The 22,914-nt window shown below is 34.7% G+C and overlaps 2 protein-coding genes across 3 annotated transcripts in view; one reads left to right on the top strand and one right to left on the bottom strand.

Annotated features, from left to right (window-relative positions):
- The window catches only part of LOC117182263 (protein CBFA2T2), a 117,532-nt gene extending 103,689 nt beyond the window's left edge, over positions 1-13,843 (top strand). For both annotated transcript variants that reach the window (XM_033375375.1, XM_033375374.1), the window contains exons 5-8: positions 281-531; positions 9,460-10,061; positions 10,214-10,515; positions 12,894-13,843. In XM_033375375.1, coding sequence (XP_033231266.1) covers positions 281-531; positions 9,460-10,061; positions 10,214-10,515; positions 12,894-13,145 — 1,407 coding nt within the window. In that variant the 3' untranslated portion in view covers positions 13,146-13,843. The remainder of the gene's footprint in view (positions 1-280; positions 532-9,459; positions 10,062-10,213; positions 10,516-12,893) is intronic.
- Positions 13,844-15,012: 1,169 nt separating this feature from the next.
- Positions 15,013-22,914, bottom strand: part of LOC117181227 (ankyrin-1-like) — a 19,613-nt gene continuing 11,711 nt past the window's right edge. Inside the window, exon 3 of the mRNA XM_033373791.1 lies at positions 15,013-15,799. Within this exon, the coding sequence (XP_033229682.1) occupies positions 15,013-15,799 (787 nt within the window). The remainder of the gene's footprint in view (positions 15,800-22,914) is intronic.

Raw genomic sequence — 22,914 nt, 5'->3', positions numbered from 1 at the left:
AAAATTAAAATTCGAAAATTTTTTCTAAAGCCTCCAGGGGACTTCGTTTTCGCACGAAAAAATTTTATGTGCCCTTATTGCATCCGGACCCACAATTTATGACATCATCATGGTAAGTTTTTTGTTCCTTCTAAAAATTTCAAAAATTTGTAAATGACGATAAATGTCGGTATTAGGGATCCTTAATTAGAAGTAGCTTCTTAGCTCAGCTACTTACTCTACAATTATATAATGTGTTTGTGTTAATTTATTAATTAATAATAACGAATTTCATTTTCAGTCCTGCGTTCAGTATTTGCGTTCAAACGAATCAGCAGTCTTGGAAGCTGTGGGTTTAGCTCCTTCAGGAGAATCTGTTGAGCCTTTCGGGGATAATGTAGGAAATGGAAGTGCAAGTAGTTCTGCACAATACGGGCTGCGTTCAAATTCAAATCCGAGCCTCGGTGGCACTCAACACTCAAATAATACTGGAAATCTCCATCACTATTCTGGAACATCTCATCTAACTAAACGAAGAGCTTCAGACACACCGTAAGGTCGTTTAATTAATTTTCATCTATGTGAGAAGAAGTTCAAAACTAAAAGTTATTCACTTAATTTAAAAAAAGCATGTAACTGAATTGATTTTAAACTAATTATATTTATTCTTAATTCAAATTTCACTTTGTTTCAATAATAACGAATATAAATTTAATCGCATCACGAACAGTACGCAATTTTGCAAAATCTTTGCGGCAGTCGTGCATCAATATTGAATTATTTTTTAGATCTCGACTCGAAAACCGTGTCGCAATATTGCAGAAATATTTGAAAGCAATATTCATTGGCAGAGGACATATATTGCTGCAACATTGAATGATAATGTTGCCAATGTTGCCATTTGCAATTTCGCGTGGTGTGGGGCTTGTGCCGAAGGTGTCCATTACTTAAGTAGTAAGAGTCCGTACAAGCCCGGCCCATTTTGTATCTCTACTTTTAACTTTCGTTATTCAAAAACCAATTTGTATAAAAATCCTTTAAATCTCTTAGTGCATTCCCGAAAATTACTTTTTCTCCACATTTTTCTTTCGCTTTTTGAAACGTTTGAAATCTACTAATTTTTTTCCAATATTAAGAAACAGCTGCGCTGTCAGATTTGAAAAGAAACAAACGCCTCTTTCTATTTCTGCTTTCGAAAAGAAAAGCAGATGTCCAAGCCTGACAGTTTTTTCAAAAAAATAAAGTTTCCTTGGAACCAAGAAAATATGAGCTTGAAGTTTTGAAGGGTCGAGTAATTATAGCTCTTTTGTGAATCATTGTTCGCAAAACGTTGCAGCTTTTGAATTTTCGATGTTGTTAAAGCCTCACAGGCCGCTGTGCTAGCCAAGATTTTTCTAAGTTGGACACTTGGTGGCTTGGCAAATATACTCGGCACGAGTGTTCGCACAGGTGCGTGGTGTCGTTGTTACATGAGTTATGGCTAAAAGACTCTCACCGGTTTTTTGCGCCGACCGTCGTAATTTACGAGGAAAACAATTTTATATCTACCGAATACCGCGGAACCTATATCGCAAAATGTGCCTCTATATTGCCTCTTAACTCAAAACGGGAAGCATATTTATACCTGTATCGTTGTTTATCGATTATCGTGTAACGCAAAAGGAACTTCATGACGAACCTTCAAAAGTAAAAGCTTATTGAAATTTTTTGGATTTCTGATAATAAATTGCTGAGGCTCATAGAATTCTGAAGTTGGAAAGATTGTAAAGAGTTTAGAAAAGATTTATTGGCTGAGAGCTGAAAGTTGAGCCCAATTTAAAATGTTTTACGTGGATAAAATAAATTAGAACCGATTTTCGCGGTAGTATAACTGCATACAAAATAGAGAGTTGCACGTTATTTAGTTTAGAATCTGCAGAAAGCGACGAAGCGAGGCTAAGGCGACAAAACGTATGACGCACAGCCCGTCGATGCGTCTGCTACTGACGTATCCATGTATATCACCCCAAATGCATTTTCATTCTCCCCAGCAAACTTGCCTGGAGTACCTATCTTCACCTATACCACACGCTACTATTCTGAAACTCGCATAAGTTCCTGAGCACCCATCCAGCACCTGTGCTACTCTTTATGTCCATGTTCCATGGCACACTTGCGATGACACTAATTTTCCAATTTAAGTGCTGCAAGAAACATTCGCAGCTAATTTAACACTGCTTTCAAATTTCAATTGTAACATCCTCAACAATTTGATGTTGATCATTTGGCATTAAATATTTCCAGTGCCGCTACACAGTACAATTGTATTTAAAAAAAACTCAAGGATTACATAAATCTTCAAATTAGTGCATCACCATGTGATCACCTGAATCCATTCTGAAATTACTCTAAAATCACAAAAAACTCACTGAACATACCAGGTTCAATAATGTAGAATCAAGTGCCATCGCATACAGACAATTTAAATCACGTAAAACCAAGTGCATTCAGGAAAAAAGAATCCATTGAAAATACGACTTGGCAAATTGCGTATCTGTCATTTGTAGATTCAGAAAGTTAAAACAGCATCGGATTGCGACTATGTGAATCGGTTATTTTCTCAAGCAGCTTCGAATCTGCTATGTACTGCAATGACCATTTCAAGCAAAGTTATCTTGAACCGGTTTCCTTCTTTTTGAATGAGATCGACTTTTTTGGGGTTAAGCTGCCATATTTCACACGAATTTTCAAATTTATAAATTATCGAAAAATTAAAAGAAATTATGTGCAAGTCTACTAGATTCTTTTTGCTATTTCAGTTATTAGTCTTTTACGGCATATAAGTTAGTCAACAAAATTATAACGACTAAAAGTCTTTAAAAACCAAATCGGTGGCAATTTGGAATTCCAGTGACATATACGCAATTCAAAAGCCTTCGAAACTCATGCAACAGAAGTGAATGGATTTTTGTTTCCTGAGCAGTCACATCCAAAGAGTTGCAATCGCATGTAATAACCTACAATCACATGCAATCACTCTGCAATAACCCACAATAACTTGGGATTAAATGTGCATTCACTTAAGATCAAGTAAAATCACTTGTAGTTACCTGTAATCCCTTGAAATCCGCTCCAAGCATAACGTAGTCACTTTAAGTTATTAAGTGCAATCGTCAGAAATTTCATCACTTAAATCACCTAAAATCCCTCAGAATTCGACCTAAAGTCAAGTGCGACCACAATCACTCAGAATTCAATGTGAAATCTAACCCAATCACAAGCAGTCAGTTTCGATCACTTTTAATCACATGCAATCATTTTTAAATTATTCTGATATGACTCAGAAATCAAGTAAACTACATGAAATTGCATACAATAAGTTGCAATCATACACAATCTACTGTAGTCACATACAACAACTCTGCAATCACGTTTAATTCAACGTGCATTAGAGTGTTCGAAAATAGACTACTATTTAAATTGTCATGCGTGACTGTAAATACGTATAACCCATTTGAAATAAGAATATGCCTATTTTTCGATTTGCTGTCTCGATAATATTTTTGAGAGTTCAGTCTAAGAATTTACCTAGAGAATTTAGGAAATTAATTCTCTCTCCATTCCTGGTATTATTGCGCTTTTGTACCGGGAGAGCTACGCCCTTAAACGTTATTACTTGAGACTTGAGGTTTTATTTTATTATTCTGCCACTTCCGTTAGGGTCAGTTTGTGTTTCAAGTCACCAACAAAATTCGACTAGGCGCGGTTCATTACACTTTCCACAAAGGCTTCACCTGTTAACCTACGGGCGAACTTGAAGTAAAATGATCAGTTTCCCACATTTTTAAAACCCTTTTTTATTGTCAATCTATTACCGTTTTAGATGTTCTTTTCCATATTTATTCTGAGAGATTAAGAGTATACTCTGTAAAAATGTTACTCCACAAAAACTTAAAGAAAGTGTGCGATAATTCTGCAAATATTGCAATTTTGCTAGAACTTTCCTTATTGTAAAATTGTTACATAATATTTCTGTAATATGAAAAGTTGACAAAATCCATCTTAAAATCTCGAAGAGAAAATAACTCCAAGATTGAATAAATTTGTTCATAACCTATGCTGAAGAATTGAACTTAAAAAATAAGTTGTATTTTTACGTTGTTAAGGTAGTTATGCCGAAATCGGACCCTACTTACGAATTGTCTGCAATTTTCAAAATATGTATAAACTGTTGTTATCAAAAGATGCATACCCTTTTTAGCTTAATTGTCTGTTTCGAAAGCCAAATACTATTATCAATTACGTTCAGTACTTTTTGCATGGGTCTCCCACAGATAACATGGGCAATCGCCATATTATAAAGTCTAGTATGAAAACAAAGCTTACCATTGAGCTAAAAAACTAGTTTAGTATAAAAGATATAATATGGAAAAGAATAATATTTCTGTTCTCTCGCGACACAAAATGCGGCGGAGATAGGCAGTGAGGATGTGGCAGCACTGTTGCACTATTTTTATTTTTGTTGGCTTCACACATACACACATTTTTTGAATTCAACAAATTTTTTATATGCTAATTTCGAAAATCTGAAAGTTTTGCTTAGTTGTGCTAGGCGTGTAAAACAATTATTGTCCTTTACGCGTTTCACTCAGGACAATATTTTTGCTGAAAATCAAGTTTTTTGCCTGAAATTAATTTTTTGAACTCAAAACTTTCAAAATGTAAAGGTTGTGCTGGGTTGTACTAGGCGTGCAAAACAACTATTGCCATACACACTTTTTATTAAGGTGTATATTTTTTGATGAAATATTAGTTTCTTCTTCATCAGAATAATTTTTGAAATCGAAAAATTTTCAAAATGCAAATTTCGAAAATCTGAAAGTTGTGCTTGGTTGTGATATAGGCAAAAGATGAAACTTAGAATAAGTTGTCGCAGATTTTAGTTAAAAATCAAGTCGAAAATTGCAACAGTTGATTTTGTAGACAATTCGTCTGTTGTTAATTAAACTACTGAATTTTGTAGCATATTTGTCTCTGGGAAATTTAAATGTGAAATTTTCAACGAAAAAGATAAATTTTCTACCATTACCTACATTACTTAGTAGAATGTGAGCGTGGACAAGATAAAAACAATGCTTAAACTAACTTTTTTGTACTATTTACATTTTTTTTACATTTATAGTGCTTCAGGGTACTTTAAGTTTCAGTTAGTAACTTTTAATTATTTTGCATAATTGTTATATAAATTCCTAGAAATTAGAAACAACATAATTGTTTAAATAATAGCTTTTTTAATAATATAAAGAAAAAAAAACACTTGCAGATATTACAATAATGAATGCAGAGGCATCTTTACTTTTTCGATAGGACTTTTAGTTTTATTTGTCATAAAGGTACAATAATTAAATGCATATGCACCATGGAATATCATAAAAGGGTGAGCATGGAGGGGATAAAAACGACGTTTAAAATATATATTTAACAATATTTAAAATTTTTTACATTTGTAATACTTCAGGGTATGTTATGATTCAGTTGGTAACTTTTAATTATGTTCCATACATGTTAAAGAAATTCCTAAATATTATAAAAAATTTAATTGTTTAAAAAATGAATGTTTTTAAAGTTATAAAATCACCTAGAGATATTGCCGAGAAGAATCCAGAGGTATCTTTAGAGGTATCTTCACATTTACATACAAAAATATAGACCTGAGTCAAAAATATGTAGGAGAAAAATTTTTTTGAACACATAGCAGAGCCCAGCACAACTTTTGTATTTTAAACATTCGCATCACAAAAATTTTTTTATTTCAAAAATTATTCCGATGAAAAAGAAACTAGTATTTCATCAAAAAACATAGAGCTGAGTAAAACGTGTATTAGACAATAATTGTTTTGAAAACATAGAACAGCCCAGCACAACATTAAGATTTTTGAAATTCGCATTTTGAAAATTTTTGAGTTCAACAAATTAATATGAGACAAGAAACTAGATTTCCAACAAAAAATACAGAACTTAGACTAAAGTGTAGAGGACACTATTTTTTTTGCAGATCTAGTACAACCCAGCACAACCTTTAGATTTTCAAAATTCACATTTTCAAAGATTTAGGTTCAAAAACTTAATTTGAGACAAAAAACTTGATTTACACAAAAAATGTGGTCCTGAGTGAAAAGCGCAGATGATAATCATTGTTTTTCACGCCTAGCACAACCAAGCACAACTTTCATATTTTCGAAATTCGCATTCTGAAAATTTTTTTATTTCAAAAATTATTCTGATGAAGAAGAAACTTATATTTCATCAAAAAATATAGACCTGAGTAAAAACTGTGTAGGACAATAATTTGTTTTCACGCCTATCACAACCCAGCACTACTTTTATTTTTTCGAAATTCGCAGTTTAAAAAAATCTCGGGTTAAAAAGAGTAATTTGAGACAAAAAACTATATTTTCACCCAAAATTATAGTCTTGAGTCAAACGTGTACAGGAGAATAATTGTTTTGCATGCCTTCTGCATAACCCATCACATCTTTCAGATTTTCGAAATTCACATTTTGTACATTTTTGTTTGTATTTACATGCAACTACTTAAATTCGTTCCAAATCACCATGAAATCACGTGAACTTACTGCAGACTCTCACAAAGTGTCTTCTCCTAAAAAAGTATTTTTTACTCAGTGACTTCCCCTACCTCTAGCTATTCACTAGCAATCGCACTAGCGCCCTATAGAAAAACAAAAACACCAGCATCGCTCAAGTAAAGTATTTTATTGTGTATCTAACAAGGGACTACCCAGTGGGCACGAGCGTTAAAGAACATCTTTAGAACGGCTTAAAAATGTCCTAAGTCTGTCCATACAACGTTCCATAAACATGAACTATTCCAGAGACGTTTCAAAGACGTAATTAGGACATAAAACGTTTTAAGAACATTATTTGGCCTAACTTAGGACAGTTTTTAAAACGTTCGAATGACGTCTTTTGACTTGTACGTCCAAAAAACGTTTTTAGGACGTTCCAATTACTTTCTAAAATGTTGTGTCCAGTGGGTAAGTAAGACAGATGTCCTAAAGAATTTTAGTTTTTCGTTTTTCTGATAGAATCGCCAAAATTTTTACACAAAAAGGGGCATTAAAAACGTTTGTATCTTTCCATTTTTATACCTTAAATGAGAAGAATCAATTTAATATTAGGGGGGCGCTCTAAAAATACTGTCTAGAAATTTTAGTTTATTATTTACAAAAATTGTAAATTTTATGAGACTTTTCGTAGTTCGGTGGGGAAACCCCAGGAGTACCTGGCAGCCTAAAAAGCATAACCCACATATCGAGCGTTCTTTTACTTTCATATTAATTTTAGAGTAACTTTATTGATTTATCATTTTAATCATTTCGTGCTAGAAACTTGAAAATTATCGGATGTGTTTAAAGTTTTTGGTTATTTCTTCTAATAAGTAAACCTTTTTATAGATTTTTTTAAATTGTATTAAAAACAAGTTTTTCTCTGCTTTTTCTGAGCAAAAATGGATACGAAAAATCTTTCCAGTTAGCCATTTGTATCTGCTATTTGCATAAACAGCAGATATTTAAATTAACATTATTCAAAATAAGATTTTTCTTACAAAAAATAGTGCGATTTGAAACAAAAAGAAATATAACAATTCCATGTTATTTCACTCTTGAAATATATTTCTTATTTATTGTTTACGAATTTCACCATTTCAATGTATACAACATGCCACAATGAGCATGAAAAATCTTCGAATCGTGAAAAAAGTAGAGAGTAGTTGAAGTAAATTTAAAAGCTGTCATATACTTTTCAGACAGAAGAATATAAATGAAAAGTATTGGGAATTAATGTTAATTTTTATTTTCCAAAGCTTGGCTTTAGCACATACACATTTGCCTTCTAAAGACTCGTACTCCTCACCACTTTGGCGTAGGCTCGCCGTTTTTCACGCGATCGCATTTTTCTCAAACAATTTTTACGGTGAAAAGATGAAAATTTTGCCAAAATGTTCGGAAAACTGTGCTGAATAATCTACATTTATGTAAAGAACAAAAAATAGGCAAAGAATATATGTATAGACCGAGAAATTGAGCGGTACTCACCTGACATGATAATTCTAAAAACGCAGATGACAACGTGAAATGCGATAACGAAAAAACAGATCCTTGTATACTTCAACGTACCAATAAGTTTTAGTCTAAAACACCCAGGTAGCGACCAGATGCACTATTTCCTTTAGAACCTCGGAAACGTAATATAAAATTCCAAGCTTCCATAAGAGTCAAAAAGAGGTTAACCCCCTATTGGCCAATACGTATACCTGAGGTTACCACAGTCGTTAGTTTTGATCATTTATTCTAAAAAAAATAAAAAGAATTTTGGATTTCTTGTAAGGGCTATAGACAAGGATTTTGTCAGAGAATTAAAAAAGTAAGAGTGCAATTTGAGCATTTTTAGGGCTGCCTTGTTTTGTATACCAAACCACTTATCTACTCCTTTTTGAGATATATGGAGATAGTAGAATACTTCACTTTAGCGATGCTGGTGCTGTCGTGTTGCCGCTTATAGGGCAAATTTTTTCCTTTTGATCCTTACATAAACAATTTTTTTTTCTTCGAAAATACGAATTTAAACGCAAGTTTTAATACTCTTTAGATTATGTAAACTAAACAAAATAATTACTCCACTTGGCCTCAGTTTTCCTGGCGGAATTTTCTGACAATTTCCAGCGGTTTTAAGTGTATGGCGTTAGATATGAGTGCGCGAGATGATTTTCAAATAATCTTCCAATGAATGTCAGAAATCACGCAAAATCAAGTGCAATAATCAGCAATCTCATTTTATCACGCTAAAAATTGCACATTGAATTAAACGTGCAATGAAGTGAAAACATATGCAATCACTTACAACTCAACCTTCAATCAAATGCAATCAAATATAACCAATTTCAATCACTTTAAATCATCTAAAATCGCTTTCATTCCTTTTAAACTAGTTGCATTCACTTGCAATCACTTTGAATTACTCGTAATTTTTAACGTACAGTCACATGAAATCACTTGATATTAGTTGCAATCATCTGAAATCATTAGCATTTCTAGCATTAGCATAGCCTAGGAAAGTGAGAAAAAATGTATCACAGCCTCGGTGGCGTAATCCGTCAACGTACCTACACAAGAATTAAGAAGGTTCATGGTTCGAATTCAGGCCCAGGTAGATTTCTTCCTATTCTATAAAAACAAAAACAGTGGGAAAATGAAAATTAATATATTGTCTGTATAATATTTTGTCAGTAACGTCTGTATCCATTTTTTGTATATAATTGGATCTTTTGAAAATATATAATTAAAATTGAGATCTTTTGAATGAGTAAAGTATATCCAATTTGTTAAAAAAAAGTCAGTACGCAACACAAACTCAATTTTTGTTAGGCAAAAAAAATCCGAAACTCATTATTTAGATTATACGGTTTATTCTTATTTCCAGATACTATGAAAACGGAGCTCTCGATGACAGCCCGATTTATGGAAAGCGCTCGACAAGTCAATGGCATAGCCATCACCAACAACCATCCGACCCCTCATATTGTTGGTACCAAACCCTTCATTCTTCCGGTGGATCGATTCAAGGTCATACACATTCCCATAGTCATGGGTCGAGTGTTTTACCCAATCTTGTCCAAATCAACCAGCTAAACACCTTCGGACCTCCACACCTCCCACAACAGCAGCAGCAACCGATAGGCCACAGCTCAACTGGTCAAATGCAAAATGGGTCTAGTCTTGATGAGGAATGGAAAAACATCTACGTCATGTTGAACTGTATTCTCGGCATGGTAGAAAAAACAAAAAGAGCCTTAGCGATTCTTCAAAGGAGAGGGTGCACTAGTCCTGCATCGGTACCTCAATCTGCCATCGTTGCTTCTCAAAACGGAAGTAGCGCCAACAACCCTTCCTCTACGAATGGGGCCCAAGTGGAATCTTCTACTAGCGACAGAGACGGAAGTCTTAAAAGATTGTCTGGGGAAATTGTAGCTCAAACTATTCGGGCTACTGAAGACAGAGTCGCTGAAGTTAAGAGAAGAGCTGGTGAGTTGTGAGGAATAAGATAAAGAAAATTTTAGTGATCAAATGTATTCATGAAATCGGTTCAGAAATTCGAAGCTATAACCATCCCGCGTATAATAGTGAATTCTCTTGGTCAGAATATTTCACAAATGTTAAAAGGATTGATCTTTCAGAGGAAGCTGTTCAGGAAGTGAAAAGAGCAGCAGTTGCAGAAGTTCAACGAGCAGTGGCAGTTGCAGTTGCAGAGTCTAGAGCTACAGAAAGGCTGAGGGTTCATCGGTTACTAGACTTGCCCTTGTCTCAGAGACATCCTGGAGCTTTGCGACAAAGTCCTTTTGTTCGAGTTGCAGGCCATGGTTCTGCTACTGCAGCTGAAACGACTTCCCGGACTGCTAGTACCCCAAATACTGGTTGTACAGCCTCTTTACCCAGTGAAGATGAAAAGGACCCTCATACTACAAGCATGATAGGCTCTGTAAGAACACCTATGCAGTTTTCTCAAATCTCTAAAGAATCAATCTAAAAAACCAGAATCTAGTCCATTAAAGTAAATTTAAATCCCCACTTTTCTGCATTTACTCGAATACCTCCTAGCAGTTTGCACTCTACGCACAACGCGTATGCTGACGAACGTGCACAGTGGGGGAAAAAATGTTTTTCGGGAAAAATTAGTCTATACCTTACAATTTTTATCTGAAAAAAATATCCATGGTTTTTTGTTGTTACATAAACCCCATAATTTTGTTAAAACTACTCATATTTATGCAAAACATCACGAAAGCAGACAATGCTTAAGAACAATATGCAGCAGCTTAATACATTGAACACCTTTTTTCTTTATTAACGTATTACTGAGTGAAAGTGCTACTTGAAGATTAAAAATACCTGGATACTTTTTTCAATTTTTTAGAAGAATATATGTAAAAAAATTATTAGTTACCATTTTTTAGTAATCCAAAGTAATTGTTAATGTTTTGAAAAAATGTAATAAACACATAATTGAGTCATTTCTAGCTCTGAAGATTATACATTTAACATGATAAACAGTACTTTACCGTAAATTGTTTTAATACCTCATAACAATTGTTAACTTTTAAATTAAATTTGATAAATAAATACAGATGTTTTCACTAAACAAACGGTAGATTTCCGTTATTACCAGAATCAATTTCAAAGTTATGATACTTCATCAAAGAACAATAATTGTTTATTCTATTTTAACATTCAATCTAAACAAATCAATGCGAGAAGAGGTTGTCAAGCGACCTCAAATGAAAATGAGCATTCCTATTATTTTTTATATTATTAAACCATTGATACATATGTAGCCATCCAAGAAGAGAAAAATATAACAGCAGATTTTATTTTTTATGGCAATTCTATCATGTCAAGAACCTCAATTTGAAATACCCCTAAAGAAGATTTCACTGAAAGATAAGCTTCCATCATAGGGGTTTAAACAACACGATCTTCCTTCTTTTGTAACCTCTAATATAAAAACATTATAAAATAGCAAATTTTATTTTGTATCTCGATTCTACATTCCAAGATCTTAAACTTGAGCGATTCCCGAAGAAAATCGGACCAAAAGAAAAGCCTTCATTATAGGGGTCTCCTCGCCTCTTAATTTCCCTATCCCTTTTCCCCATATACTTAGTATTTTTCTACATTCCGCAGTCGTCACTTAATATGACAAATATAAAACCTCAGCGTCATAGTTTTAATTGTTTTTTTTTCAAAAGTCCGACAGACGCTGGCACGAGATTAAAAGGGTTACCTACGAAACCCTAAAAAAGCGCTTGAATCAGATCAAAATTTTAAGTCTAGGATGATTGAGGCAGGCAAATCTTTTTTCATACAGTACGGCGGCTAACCATAACGTCATTTCATCACTTTTCCGCTATATCTATACTCTGTTCAGCGAGAGAATTATGGACAGCGCGCAGTTTTTTCAGAAAAAAACCCCATTTCATTCAAAATCCGAAAAAAGAAATTCCCTAATTTTTTATTTTTTTATTTTTCTATTTTAACAGGTGCCGGTTTCGAGTTGAAGTTTCCCATGTAAAATGCATGGGGAAAAATCACTTTTTTAAGTTTCTGGAATAATTTTTTAAGGTTTGAAAAAATGTGACGGGAAAGTATGGGGGTCTGTTGAGAATTATCCAACGAAGAAATTTACGTATCAAACATATGGGTTTTACACCTCTAACACACCTTCACGAGTACCTGAATACTACCCTTAAAACAAAATATGTCAATTCATCATGAAATCGACGGTTTGAACAATGTATTCTCGTATTTGTTTACTTAAAATTATTAATATTGGTCTAGTGGAATATTCATTATCATTTTTTTTCTCGAAAATTCGTTTTCACCCCTAAAAATTATTACTATGAGTCTATTGGAATATTTATTAACATAAATATTCCACTAGACCAATAGCGATAATTTTTAGTGAAAACACGAATATTAAAGAAAAATTAGTGAAACAAATTACATTTGTTTAAACAATTGCAAATTAATAAACCAATGTTATTGAATACGGACATAAATCTAAGATCAACTTTTGGGAAAAAAGAGAGGTTAAACACTTCAAACCTACCTTCGCAGCAGGGATTCCAAGGATTGAAAATCTGTAAGCCACGCCTGTATGACAGTTTGCGCGAACTGAACGAAAATTCATCGTTCCTGTCAATCATTCTCTCGCTGAACGGAGTGTAGTGTCTACCGTAAGTGTCAGTGGTGAGAGTCGACTATGGTTAGCCGATCTTTCTACAACGTCCGCGCTGAGTGTACGGCCAGGGGATTTTTTTATAATACTTAATATATGAGAACACATTTTCCAATTTACAGGGATGTTGGAACTGCGGCAGACCAGCTTTGGAAACTTGTGGAGGTTGTGGAATTGCAAGATATTGCGGCTCTTTTTGTCAGCACCGAGATTGGGAGGCCGGAGGCCATCACGCGAATTGTGGCAATAGTCCATCTCAAGATTCACGTCGTTCCTCATCTCCAAGTCCCCCTAGAATTGATATTGGAAGTGGAAATGAAACTGAAAGTAAAAACGCAACCACAAATTCTACTACAATTTCCAAGGGAAAGTGATACGATCCAAAATCACACAAAAATCGAAAATCTCATCGCCAAAATCTCAAACCAATTCTGAAAAATCTTCACTGAATCTTTGTTAATATTCACGTTTTCACCAAAATGTAATTAGCTATTTCTCAAATCTACACATATTGCGATAACTTTCTTTGAATAAGTTAAACTTTATTAATTTATATTATTAGAGTCTAAGTAGCTATGGTCATCCATAAATTGCATTCATATTGTTTTTCATGTGTATAAATATAGTATATTATATGATCCAATATTAAAGTCAAATATCCTAGTCAATTGATAGATTTAGAAAGTCTATTATAAGGGTATGCAGACTTTTTTTAATGTACTGGAAACCAAAAATCAATATCAAACGTAAAGTCTAGTCAGTGGAAATATATGGATGCACGTAAACCTCAGGCAAAAAATGTATCGTCTCTCTAAAATGTACAATAACAATGGGGTGGGGGGGGGGCATTTTAGAGGGAGGAATATATTTTTTTAATGAAATATTCGTAAACTGAACGTGTTAAGAACCTTTGCTCAACTCTTCTTAGATTGTGAATTATTATAACTTCTCTGGTAAAAGTGTTTTGCGTTGCAGCTATGCTCTACGAATTCTAAAATGTGTTTACAGAATACATTCTACATCAAATTGCGTGTGTTTCTCTGGATAGATTTAAAATTGAGAATTTGTATAAAATAAAAGAAGTCCTACGAAGTATAACGTTTATTTCTTTAGGATGAATTCAAGATTACAAACTTTATTTTCATTGATACAGACCTTGAATAGCACAATGGAGGGGGGGGGGGGCTTTGAAGTCTCTGCATCTACCCATAACTTTTTAAATTCTAAATTGGCGAACTTAAACATTATAAAAATAAAGGACACAAATATTTACAGAGGAAAAAAATGAATTACATACTGCAGTCACTACTTTCGCTGCTATCAGTGCCTTCTGCCGTTCGACCTCTTTCATGCGCTCGATATTCTGCACAAAGCGAACAATATGATTCGGGTTCCTCATCTGAACATTTAACATCCTCTTCCTCATCAGAATCAAACTTCTCTAAAGCGTTGTTAGAAGATTTCAGATTTTGCTTCGAGCGAAGTTTTCTTTTTTTACCTTTCTCAAAGCAAGGCTTGAAAACTCCTGCATATATTGGAAATTGTCGATATTCTTTACGACCCAGAGCTTGCATTACCATTGCATTTCCTAGATAACTGGCTAGTTTCTCATCGCTTGAAATTAAAATGTCGAAATAAGAAAGTTCATCACTAATTATAATCTTCTGCATTTCCTCGATTTCAATTTTGGATTTATTGTAATAAAGATTTACGATAGAACCACTAATCAAATCCGAATTTTGCTTGACGATTTCTTTACCCTCGTCATGAGATCTTCTGTAACTGTTCCGATCGTAAAAATAATGGTGGTTACTCAGAGTATACATATACGTATTTCTTTTCGCGTTTTACATACTTCGAAAGTCTTTTTAATGCTTTTCTATCTGTAACGTCTTCAAATGTTTCACAACAGGAAATGTAACTTAATATATCCATGTATTGTTGCACACCATATTTGTACGCAGTTTTTCCTTTGCTGTCGACAACATTAAGATCCACTTCACGTCTCAGCAAAAGGGCAGACTCTTGTTTTCCATCCGACCAAGAATTAGGATCAGACCCATGTTCCAGAAGCATTTTGAATATAATGTTATTTTTTATGTCATCTTTTGATTCATAGCCCCAATAGCGATCTTGAGTTTCAATATCAAAACCTTTTACGCAAGAAATGATGAAGAATAGATAAACCATTGTGACTTTTTGGGTTTACATCAGCTGCACATTTGAGAAGGAGAAATTTCATCATGTCTGTATCAGCTTTATTATCAACAGCAAAGTGGAGTAGAGACGTTCCATCACAGTTTTCGATTCAACACATGCTCCTTTCTTCAGTAGTATTTTCAAACATTCTTTCTTGTTGCATTTAACAGAATGAAAGAATGGCGTCAGTGTTTTCTTGCAAACAGAGTCAATCTTTACACCGTATTCTAGCAGCTTATTCACAATCTCCATATCTCCATTTTCGATTGCAGTATGCAAAGGTAAATCTTGCTCGGTATTAATTTCGATAGAGGCTCCCTTTTTTAAAAGCAGTTCAACAATCTCAACACTTTTTTCCGAAATTGCTATGTGCAGAGGTGTGAATCCATCAAAATGCTTTGAATACATGAAACATTTGGGATTATAATTGAAGATGAAATTTATAGCAGCTTTGTAGTTTAGAAGAAGATCGACAATTTCTACGTTTTTGTTTGTAATTGCGACGACCACAGCTCGATAGTTTGTATTCTGAATGCTTGGATCTGTATCTGCTTTTAAAAGAACCTCGACGATGGACTCATTTTCTAATTCAATAGCAAGAGCAAGGGGTGTTGAATGGTTTTTAAATTTTGAATTAACATCAGCTCCACATTTTAAAAGTAGGTTGACTACGTCTGGTTTTCCAGACTCCACTGTTGAACGGAGTTGCGATTTCACGTCGGCGCCTTTTTGTAGAAGAAATTCCGCCATTCTGGCATGTCCACCACGAGCAGCAGCGAGAAGAGATGTGGAGAAATGTTCATCAGTTTCAGCGAGGCCTGAATGGTTTCTGAAATAAAATTTTGGTCGTACGAAGAATGGCCAACAAGCCTTGGACTAACTGGGTTGTGTACTAGGACCTAGGTCAGGCATCTCTAAATATAGATCCTGTATCTACTGGCGATTTCAAGCCAATAGGTCGGATCTACTCAGCTCCAAAACATAACTGGAAAGAAAAATTCCCAACCTTTACCTAAGTCGAAGTGCCTCGAAGAGTTGCTTCTTGCACAACAAAAAATTGGCCCTCAAGATTTAGGTTTATGAAGTTTCCTCAGTTTCCTGACGAAAAAAAAACTGGTAGATCCTGAAAAAGGCCAGTCAAATCTGGGCCAGGCTACACCTGTAGATTGTGGAGACCCCCGATCTAGGTTGATAGAATAACAATCTACAGGAGATTTTTTTAATTCAAAGACTACCGATAAAATGTACCACTCTAAATGAATAACAGACATGCTGGTCCACCGGGTCGTGCACCAGGTTGATGAAACAGTAATTTTCAAAAAGATTTTCAGATTTTTATGTTTACCGAGAATATGAACAACTCTTAGTAGAGAATCGACATCAGCAATCTTGGTGCACCTCGCTACTGAAAATCCACACATGGGGTCCTATACAGGGTGCCCCAACACATACACAATCCCTTGTACTATTTGATAGTGCACAATAAAATAAACAAAAATTTCTCTAGAAAAAATGTGTGTGAAGCTTAGTTTGGTTACAATAAAGCTTGAAAGTTGGGCCTAATCAACCAATGAGAAGCGAGCTTTAGCGACCTCATTTACGTATTTAAAACGTTGAGATAGTGTGTGCTTCTTGGCGACACAATTCAGATTACGAATTCGGTAATTCCCCGTTGAGTTGCCGCCCTTCCATTATTTAACAAAATTAGCAAATACATGCAAATTCGTAAAACCCAGCAAACTTGATTTCTTAAAAATTGGTAAGAAAGCTTAACATCTAATAATACCTTTCCCAACAAAAAAATTGTTTTTTTTTCGGTTCAGCACAGAATTTCTGTTACATTTAACAAATTTAACAAAATATCTTAACATAGGCGAACCCAGAAAAATTCCCTTCTTAAAACTTTGTTATTCCATTTTTAATAACAAAAAACGTGAACATTTGACAAAAACAGGGAGGGGTCAAATTTTACACAAATCTAACACCTTCTCTGGGGGGCCATCTATATACCACGTCGAAACTTTAGGGGGGGAGGGGGTATGGCAAAATTCCACGCTTGTCCATGAGGGGGGCTAGAATCCACGTGGACACACATTTCTCTAGATCTGTAGAAAATATATTGAAATGAGACAAGGTATACTCTAGGTATACTCGAACTTTTATAGTGTACTCGCGCAAAATATAATTTGTATTTTTAATTGACTATGATTTTTTTCACGACTTTTTCTTTGAAATTCAAATCACGTTTAAGCTCACGTTTCTAAGCTAATCCGAATTTTTTCAGCCAATTCATCGCTCCTTTTGGACTTCTTGTAGTCCGGGAGCTCGCGACAATTGTATGGACGTCATTTTAGTACTCACTAAAATTTCAGATTCTTTTGTTTTCATAGCCAACAGTTCGAAACTGACTAACAGCTGTTCATACATTTTGCAACAATTTACCGTTAAACTGATCAAAAATTCGAGTGAAAAAACGTCATTTTAGTACTCTTGAAACACACGGGAAATGGTTGTTTGAATGCAAAGAACTACCAAGAAGTTTGAGTGGCAGCTCCTCAGTGGTGCCAAAATTGACTGGCAGGCTGTCAAACATATAAAAAAATGACAGGATGACAATTAGAACCTTCATTTTAGTACTCTTGAAACCCATAGGGGATGATTGTTTAGGTGCAAACAACTAACAAGAAGTTTGACTGACAGCTCCTCGATGGTGCCAAAGTTGACTGGCAGGCTGTCAAAAATGCCAAAAATTTTAGAGAAGAAACGTCGTTTTAGTACTCTTGGAACCCATTGGGAATGATTGTTTGAATACTGAAAACTAACAAAAAAATTTGACTGGCAGCTTCTCGGTGGTGCCAAAGTTGACTGGCAGACTGTCAAGCATATAAAAAATGACAGGATGAAAATTAGAACAGTCATTTTAGTACTCCTGAAACGCATTGGGGATGATTCTTTAGATGCTAAAAAGTAAGATAATAATTGATTGGCTGTTCCTCAGTGGTGCCAAACTTGACTGGCAGACTGTCTAGCATGTCGAAAATTCAAGTAAAAAAACTTTATTTTAGTACTCTTTATACCCATTGAGGATGATTGTTTTAGTGCAAACAACTAACAAAGAATTTGACTGGCAGCTCCTGAGTAGTGCCAAAGTTGACTGGAATTTTAATCAAGAACCGAATGAAAGTTTTGTCCTTTTCATTAACTAAAATTTTAATCTATAGGATACTTCTCTAAAACTAATATGTATATAAAAAAAAGAAACTACGAGAATCTCACTTTTTACGCAAATTCACAGCACGCAACAATGGGTTTCAAGAGTACTAAAATGACGTTTCTTCACTTCAATTTTTGGCATTTTTGACAGCCTGCCAGTCAACTTTGGCACCACTCAGGAGCTGCCAGTCAAACTTCTCGTTAGTTTTTGATTTTAAACAATCATTCCCCGTGTGCTTCAAGAGTAATAAAATAACGTTTTTTCACTCGAATTTTCGACCACTTTAACGATTAATTGTTGCAAAATGCACCAACAGTCAACGACATTCGAACTGTTGACTATGAAAACAAAAGAATCTGAAATTTTAGTGAGTACCAAAATGACGTCCATGGAATTGTCGCGAGCTCCCGGACATTCTGAAGACTAATAATATCTATATTTTCATAAAGTATGTCCACGTGGACAAAGTACAGGGGGGGGGGTGTCCAAATTCCACGGCTGTCTATGAGGGGGAGAGGGGGGGTCAAAAATTGGTGAAAAATTGTCCACGTGGTATATGGATGGCCCCTGATGAGAACGTAAAAAAAAAGAAAAAAAACAAGACCCTCATTAAACATTCTTTTACTTTGTACGCATTTTTCTTATTATTCTACTCTTTTTAACTCTAAGCCCCAAAACTTCCCCCAGGCTAGGGGGAGTAACCGCCCCCTCTGCTCCCGTAGAATGGGCACCACTGCAAAAATCAACATAAGGCAACACCTTTAGCAACAAAAAAGTTTCCCTTTTCGGCTTCTTTTAGAATTTCTGTTACCTAACTTGTCCGTGTGTTTTTCAAAATTTGGTTACAATTTATGTAACAGAAATTCTGAGAGGAAATGAAGAGCATGAATTTGTTGTTACAGAATAGTTTTTGTTATTGAAACTTTAGAGTCTAAATTTCAAGAAAGAAAGTTTTATGGGTTTGCGTGTATTGAGATTTAAAAATTTTTGTTTAAAGTTAGGAATAAGAAATTGTGCGAGGAATCGGAAAAAGTAACTTTTTTGTTGGTAACGGTGTTATCTGATGTTAGACTTGCTTACTTTTTAAGAAAGCCAGTTTCCTGGGTTTCATTAATTTTCTGGGGTTTTTAAAATTTTGTTGAAATTTATATAACAGAAATTCTGGGAGGCATCTAAGAGGGTAAATTTGTTGTTAGAAAATAAGTTTTGTTATTGAAATTTTAGTGAGAAAGTTTCAAGAAAGAAAGTGAACAGGGTTCGCGTGGATAGATTTTTTTTTTACATTTGTTAAAATTCAGGTAACAGAAATTCGGTTAGGAATCGCAAAAAGTAACTTTTTTGTGGGTAAAAATGTTATCTGATGTTAAGTTTGCTTACTAATTTTTAAGAAAGCCAGAATGCTAGGATTCACGAATTTTTAGGGTTTTTAAAATTTTGTTACAAGTTATGTAACAAAAATTCGGAGAGGAATCGAAAAGAGTAACATTTGTTACTAGAAAATAAATTTTGTTATTAAAATTTTAATAACAAAGTTTCAAGCAAGTTGTCTGGATTCGCGTACGTTGAGATTTTTTTATATTTGTTAAAAGTTAGGTAACAAAAATTCTAAGAGGAACCGAAAGGTGAATCTTTTTTGTTTGTAAAAGTTGGTAAAAGGCTTGATGATAAATTTTCAAGAAAGAAAGTTTGCTGGGCTTTGCGACTATTTAGCTTTTTTTAAATTTCCTTAAAAGTTATGTAACAGAAATTCTGGGAGGTATCGAAGAGGATGTCTTTTTTCCTTAGAAAATAAGTTTTGTTATTGAGATTATACTAACAAAGTTTCAAGAAAGAAATTTTTCTAGGTTAGCGTGTCTTGAGATTTTTTGTTACATTCATTAAAATGTAGGTAACCGAAATTCTGAGAGGAACGGAAAAGAGAATCTTTTTTGTTGGTAAAAAAGTTAATTTAGACTTGATAACTCAAGAAAGAAAGTTTGCTGAGCTTCGAACTGTTTAATTTTTTTTTTTAATTTCGTTATAAGTTATATGTATGTAACAGAAATTGCGAGAGGAATTAAATAGGGTGAATTTGTTATCAGAAAATAAGTTTTGCTATTGAAATATTAGTGATAAAGTTTCAGGAAAGAAAGTTTACTGGGTTTGCGTGTATTGAGATTTTTGGTTAGATTTGTTAAAATTCAGGTAACAGAAATTGTGCGAGGAACCAGACGAGTAACTTTTTTGCTCCTGAAGCTGTTATGTGATGTTAGGCTTGCTTAAAAGTTTTGAAGACGGCAAGTTTGTTGGGTTTCACGAATGTTCAGGGTGTTTCAAATTTTGTAACAATTTATCTAACAGAAATTCTGAGAGGAATTGAAGAGAATGAATTTATTGTTAGAGAATTGGGCTTGTTATTGAAATGTTAGTTCCAAAGTTTCAAGAAATTTCAATAAGTAAAACCGCGGAATTTCACCGAGATCGGGTGCCATTCTACAAATTTTATATTTCAACCTATAATAAAGGCACCGAACGCGCCTTCGGGGTGCGGATAGAGGGTCCCTGTACCAGAAATTTCTGCTGATTATGGTTAACATAATTAATAAGGAGAGTCGGGCAACTGTTCAGGGTGGACCCCGAAGGAATAACCCCCAAGAGGAGGTGTAACAAGCATGCCGTAAGCTGAATGGCACCTGGGTGAGGTGTCCTAAAGGGTGACTCTGGTATATCGGGATACCTCTCAGAGTATGCATCCTGATCATCGCATGCAGGGCTCTATAAGGATGAACGAGCCCCTGAGCCAAGCAACCGAACGCGGAGGCCTCAGTGGATCGGACAACAATGACGACAACTACTGCTAAAGTGCTACGATATATCAAAGTCGATATAAATATTTTATCATAATTTTGATATTTTTTTTGTAGGTACTGATTTTTTCGAAATCTAATTTTCTCTAAACCGCTTGTAAATTCGGGTGAAGTCATTTTTCATACAGACTTTAGGTGGCGTTTATGAAAACTCTTTGTCTTTTTAATTTGCTTTTACTTTTAAATGAGTTAAGATAAAATAAAAAAAAGTAAAAAAGGCTGGAAAAGTGTAATTAAATATGAGATAATGTGTAAATTAAATATAATGCATACAATTAAATTTTTCGTTGTAAAGTACAGAATTCTTATGTTTAAAACTCTTTGTAGCATCGTTTCAATTTTGATTCAAATTTAATAATGCGAATTATTTTTAAATAATTAAAAAATAATATTAAAACGATCAAAAATAATTAGATAAATGTGGTTTTAAAGGTTCGTCCTGATAATTAATCCTGAAATTTCAGATGTTGAAAATATACATCTTTCTCGGGGAAGTTTTGTTGGAAACTAAAATTTAAGATATCCGGATGGTTTTCTAAAGACCACATTGTTCCAATAATTAAACCTAATAGTCCCAGATATTGAAAATACATGATCCTCGGGAAAATACAGTTAAGAACTGAAATTTGAAATACGCGGATGGTTCTCCAACAGTCCAGTCGTTCCAATAATTAATCCTGGTACAGCAGGTGTTAAATTCCAGGCATGAAAAACCAGGTTTAGTTATTAGAATAAGCAGACCTTTAAGAACCAATCCGGGGCTAAAAAATTTCAGTTCCTAACTGAAATTTCCTGAGGAGATTTGATTTGAACACCCGGTAAGAAGCCTTGCATTAAAAGGTATTACAATTTTTGAATCTCTAGGAATGCCGTTTCTGTCCTTTGTTTTTTAATCCTCATTATGCGGAGAAAAAATAAGATTCCAATCATTTTTAAAGCCCATCGGAGCTGCCAGACGTGACATCCAATCAATTAAAAACACCGATATACTAAGGAAATTGGAATGGAATTTGGGTTAGACAAATGCGCCAAGGTTTATTTGAAGCGAGAAAAACTTAATGGCATCCCTGAAGATCCTGAGCTCGTTGATAGAAGCGCCATACGACACCTTTACGCTGGAGAGACTTATACATACCTGGGCGTGCCACAGAGCCGCATTCAGAATGTGATATCTATAAAGGATACCCTCGGAAGCACATACAAACGTCTCATCCGACAGATTTGGTCTTCCGAACTGTCGGCGAGGAACAAAGTATCTGCAACGAACATGGTTGCCATGGACGAAGAACGAGCTCAGATCTCTTGATATCGGGACAAGAAAGGTTATGCACATGAACAAAAGCATGCATCTTAAGTCTTCCGTTCCGCGACTGTACATCTCACGCCGTCAAGGGGGTCACCGAATATTGAGTTTTGAGTGTCTTCACAACAGGATTATTCTGGGTACAGCACATAGAGTTGCAAATGGAAGAGACCCTCTTCTCAAAATGGTCAGGAATCACGAAGAAGTGGGCAAAGGAGCATTTCTGTACAAAGCAGCGGAGGAGGCTGCTGAAACACTCGGACTTGACTTCAGTATTAGGAGTGAGAAAAATGCATCAAATCTTATCTATCTCGAGTACTCACTCTTGAAAGCCCGGATTAAGAAAGCAAAAGAGAAAAACTTTCGTGAACAGCTCCTCGATAAGAGGATGCACGATATCTTCCAAAGAAATGTGAAGGATCAGTCAATGTCTTGCGAGCTAACGTTTGCGTTCCTTAAATCGCCCGGATTGAAGTCTAGTACAAAGGGTTTCATTTTTGCATGCCAAGACGGTGTCATTTCCACCTTAACATACCGTCGCCACATTTTGAGCCAACACATTCCCGATGATAGCTGCAGGG

Source organism: Belonocnema kinseyi, chromosome 10 (genome assembly GCF_010883055.1).
Source record: "Belonocnema kinseyi isolate 2016_QV_RU_SX_M_011 chromosome 10, B_treatae_v1, whole genome shotgun sequence".
Taxonomy (NCBI): domain Eukaryota; kingdom Metazoa; phylum Arthropoda; class Insecta; order Hymenoptera; family Cynipidae; genus Belonocnema; species Belonocnema kinseyi.
This window is presented reverse-complemented; position numbering and strand designations above follow the sequence as displayed.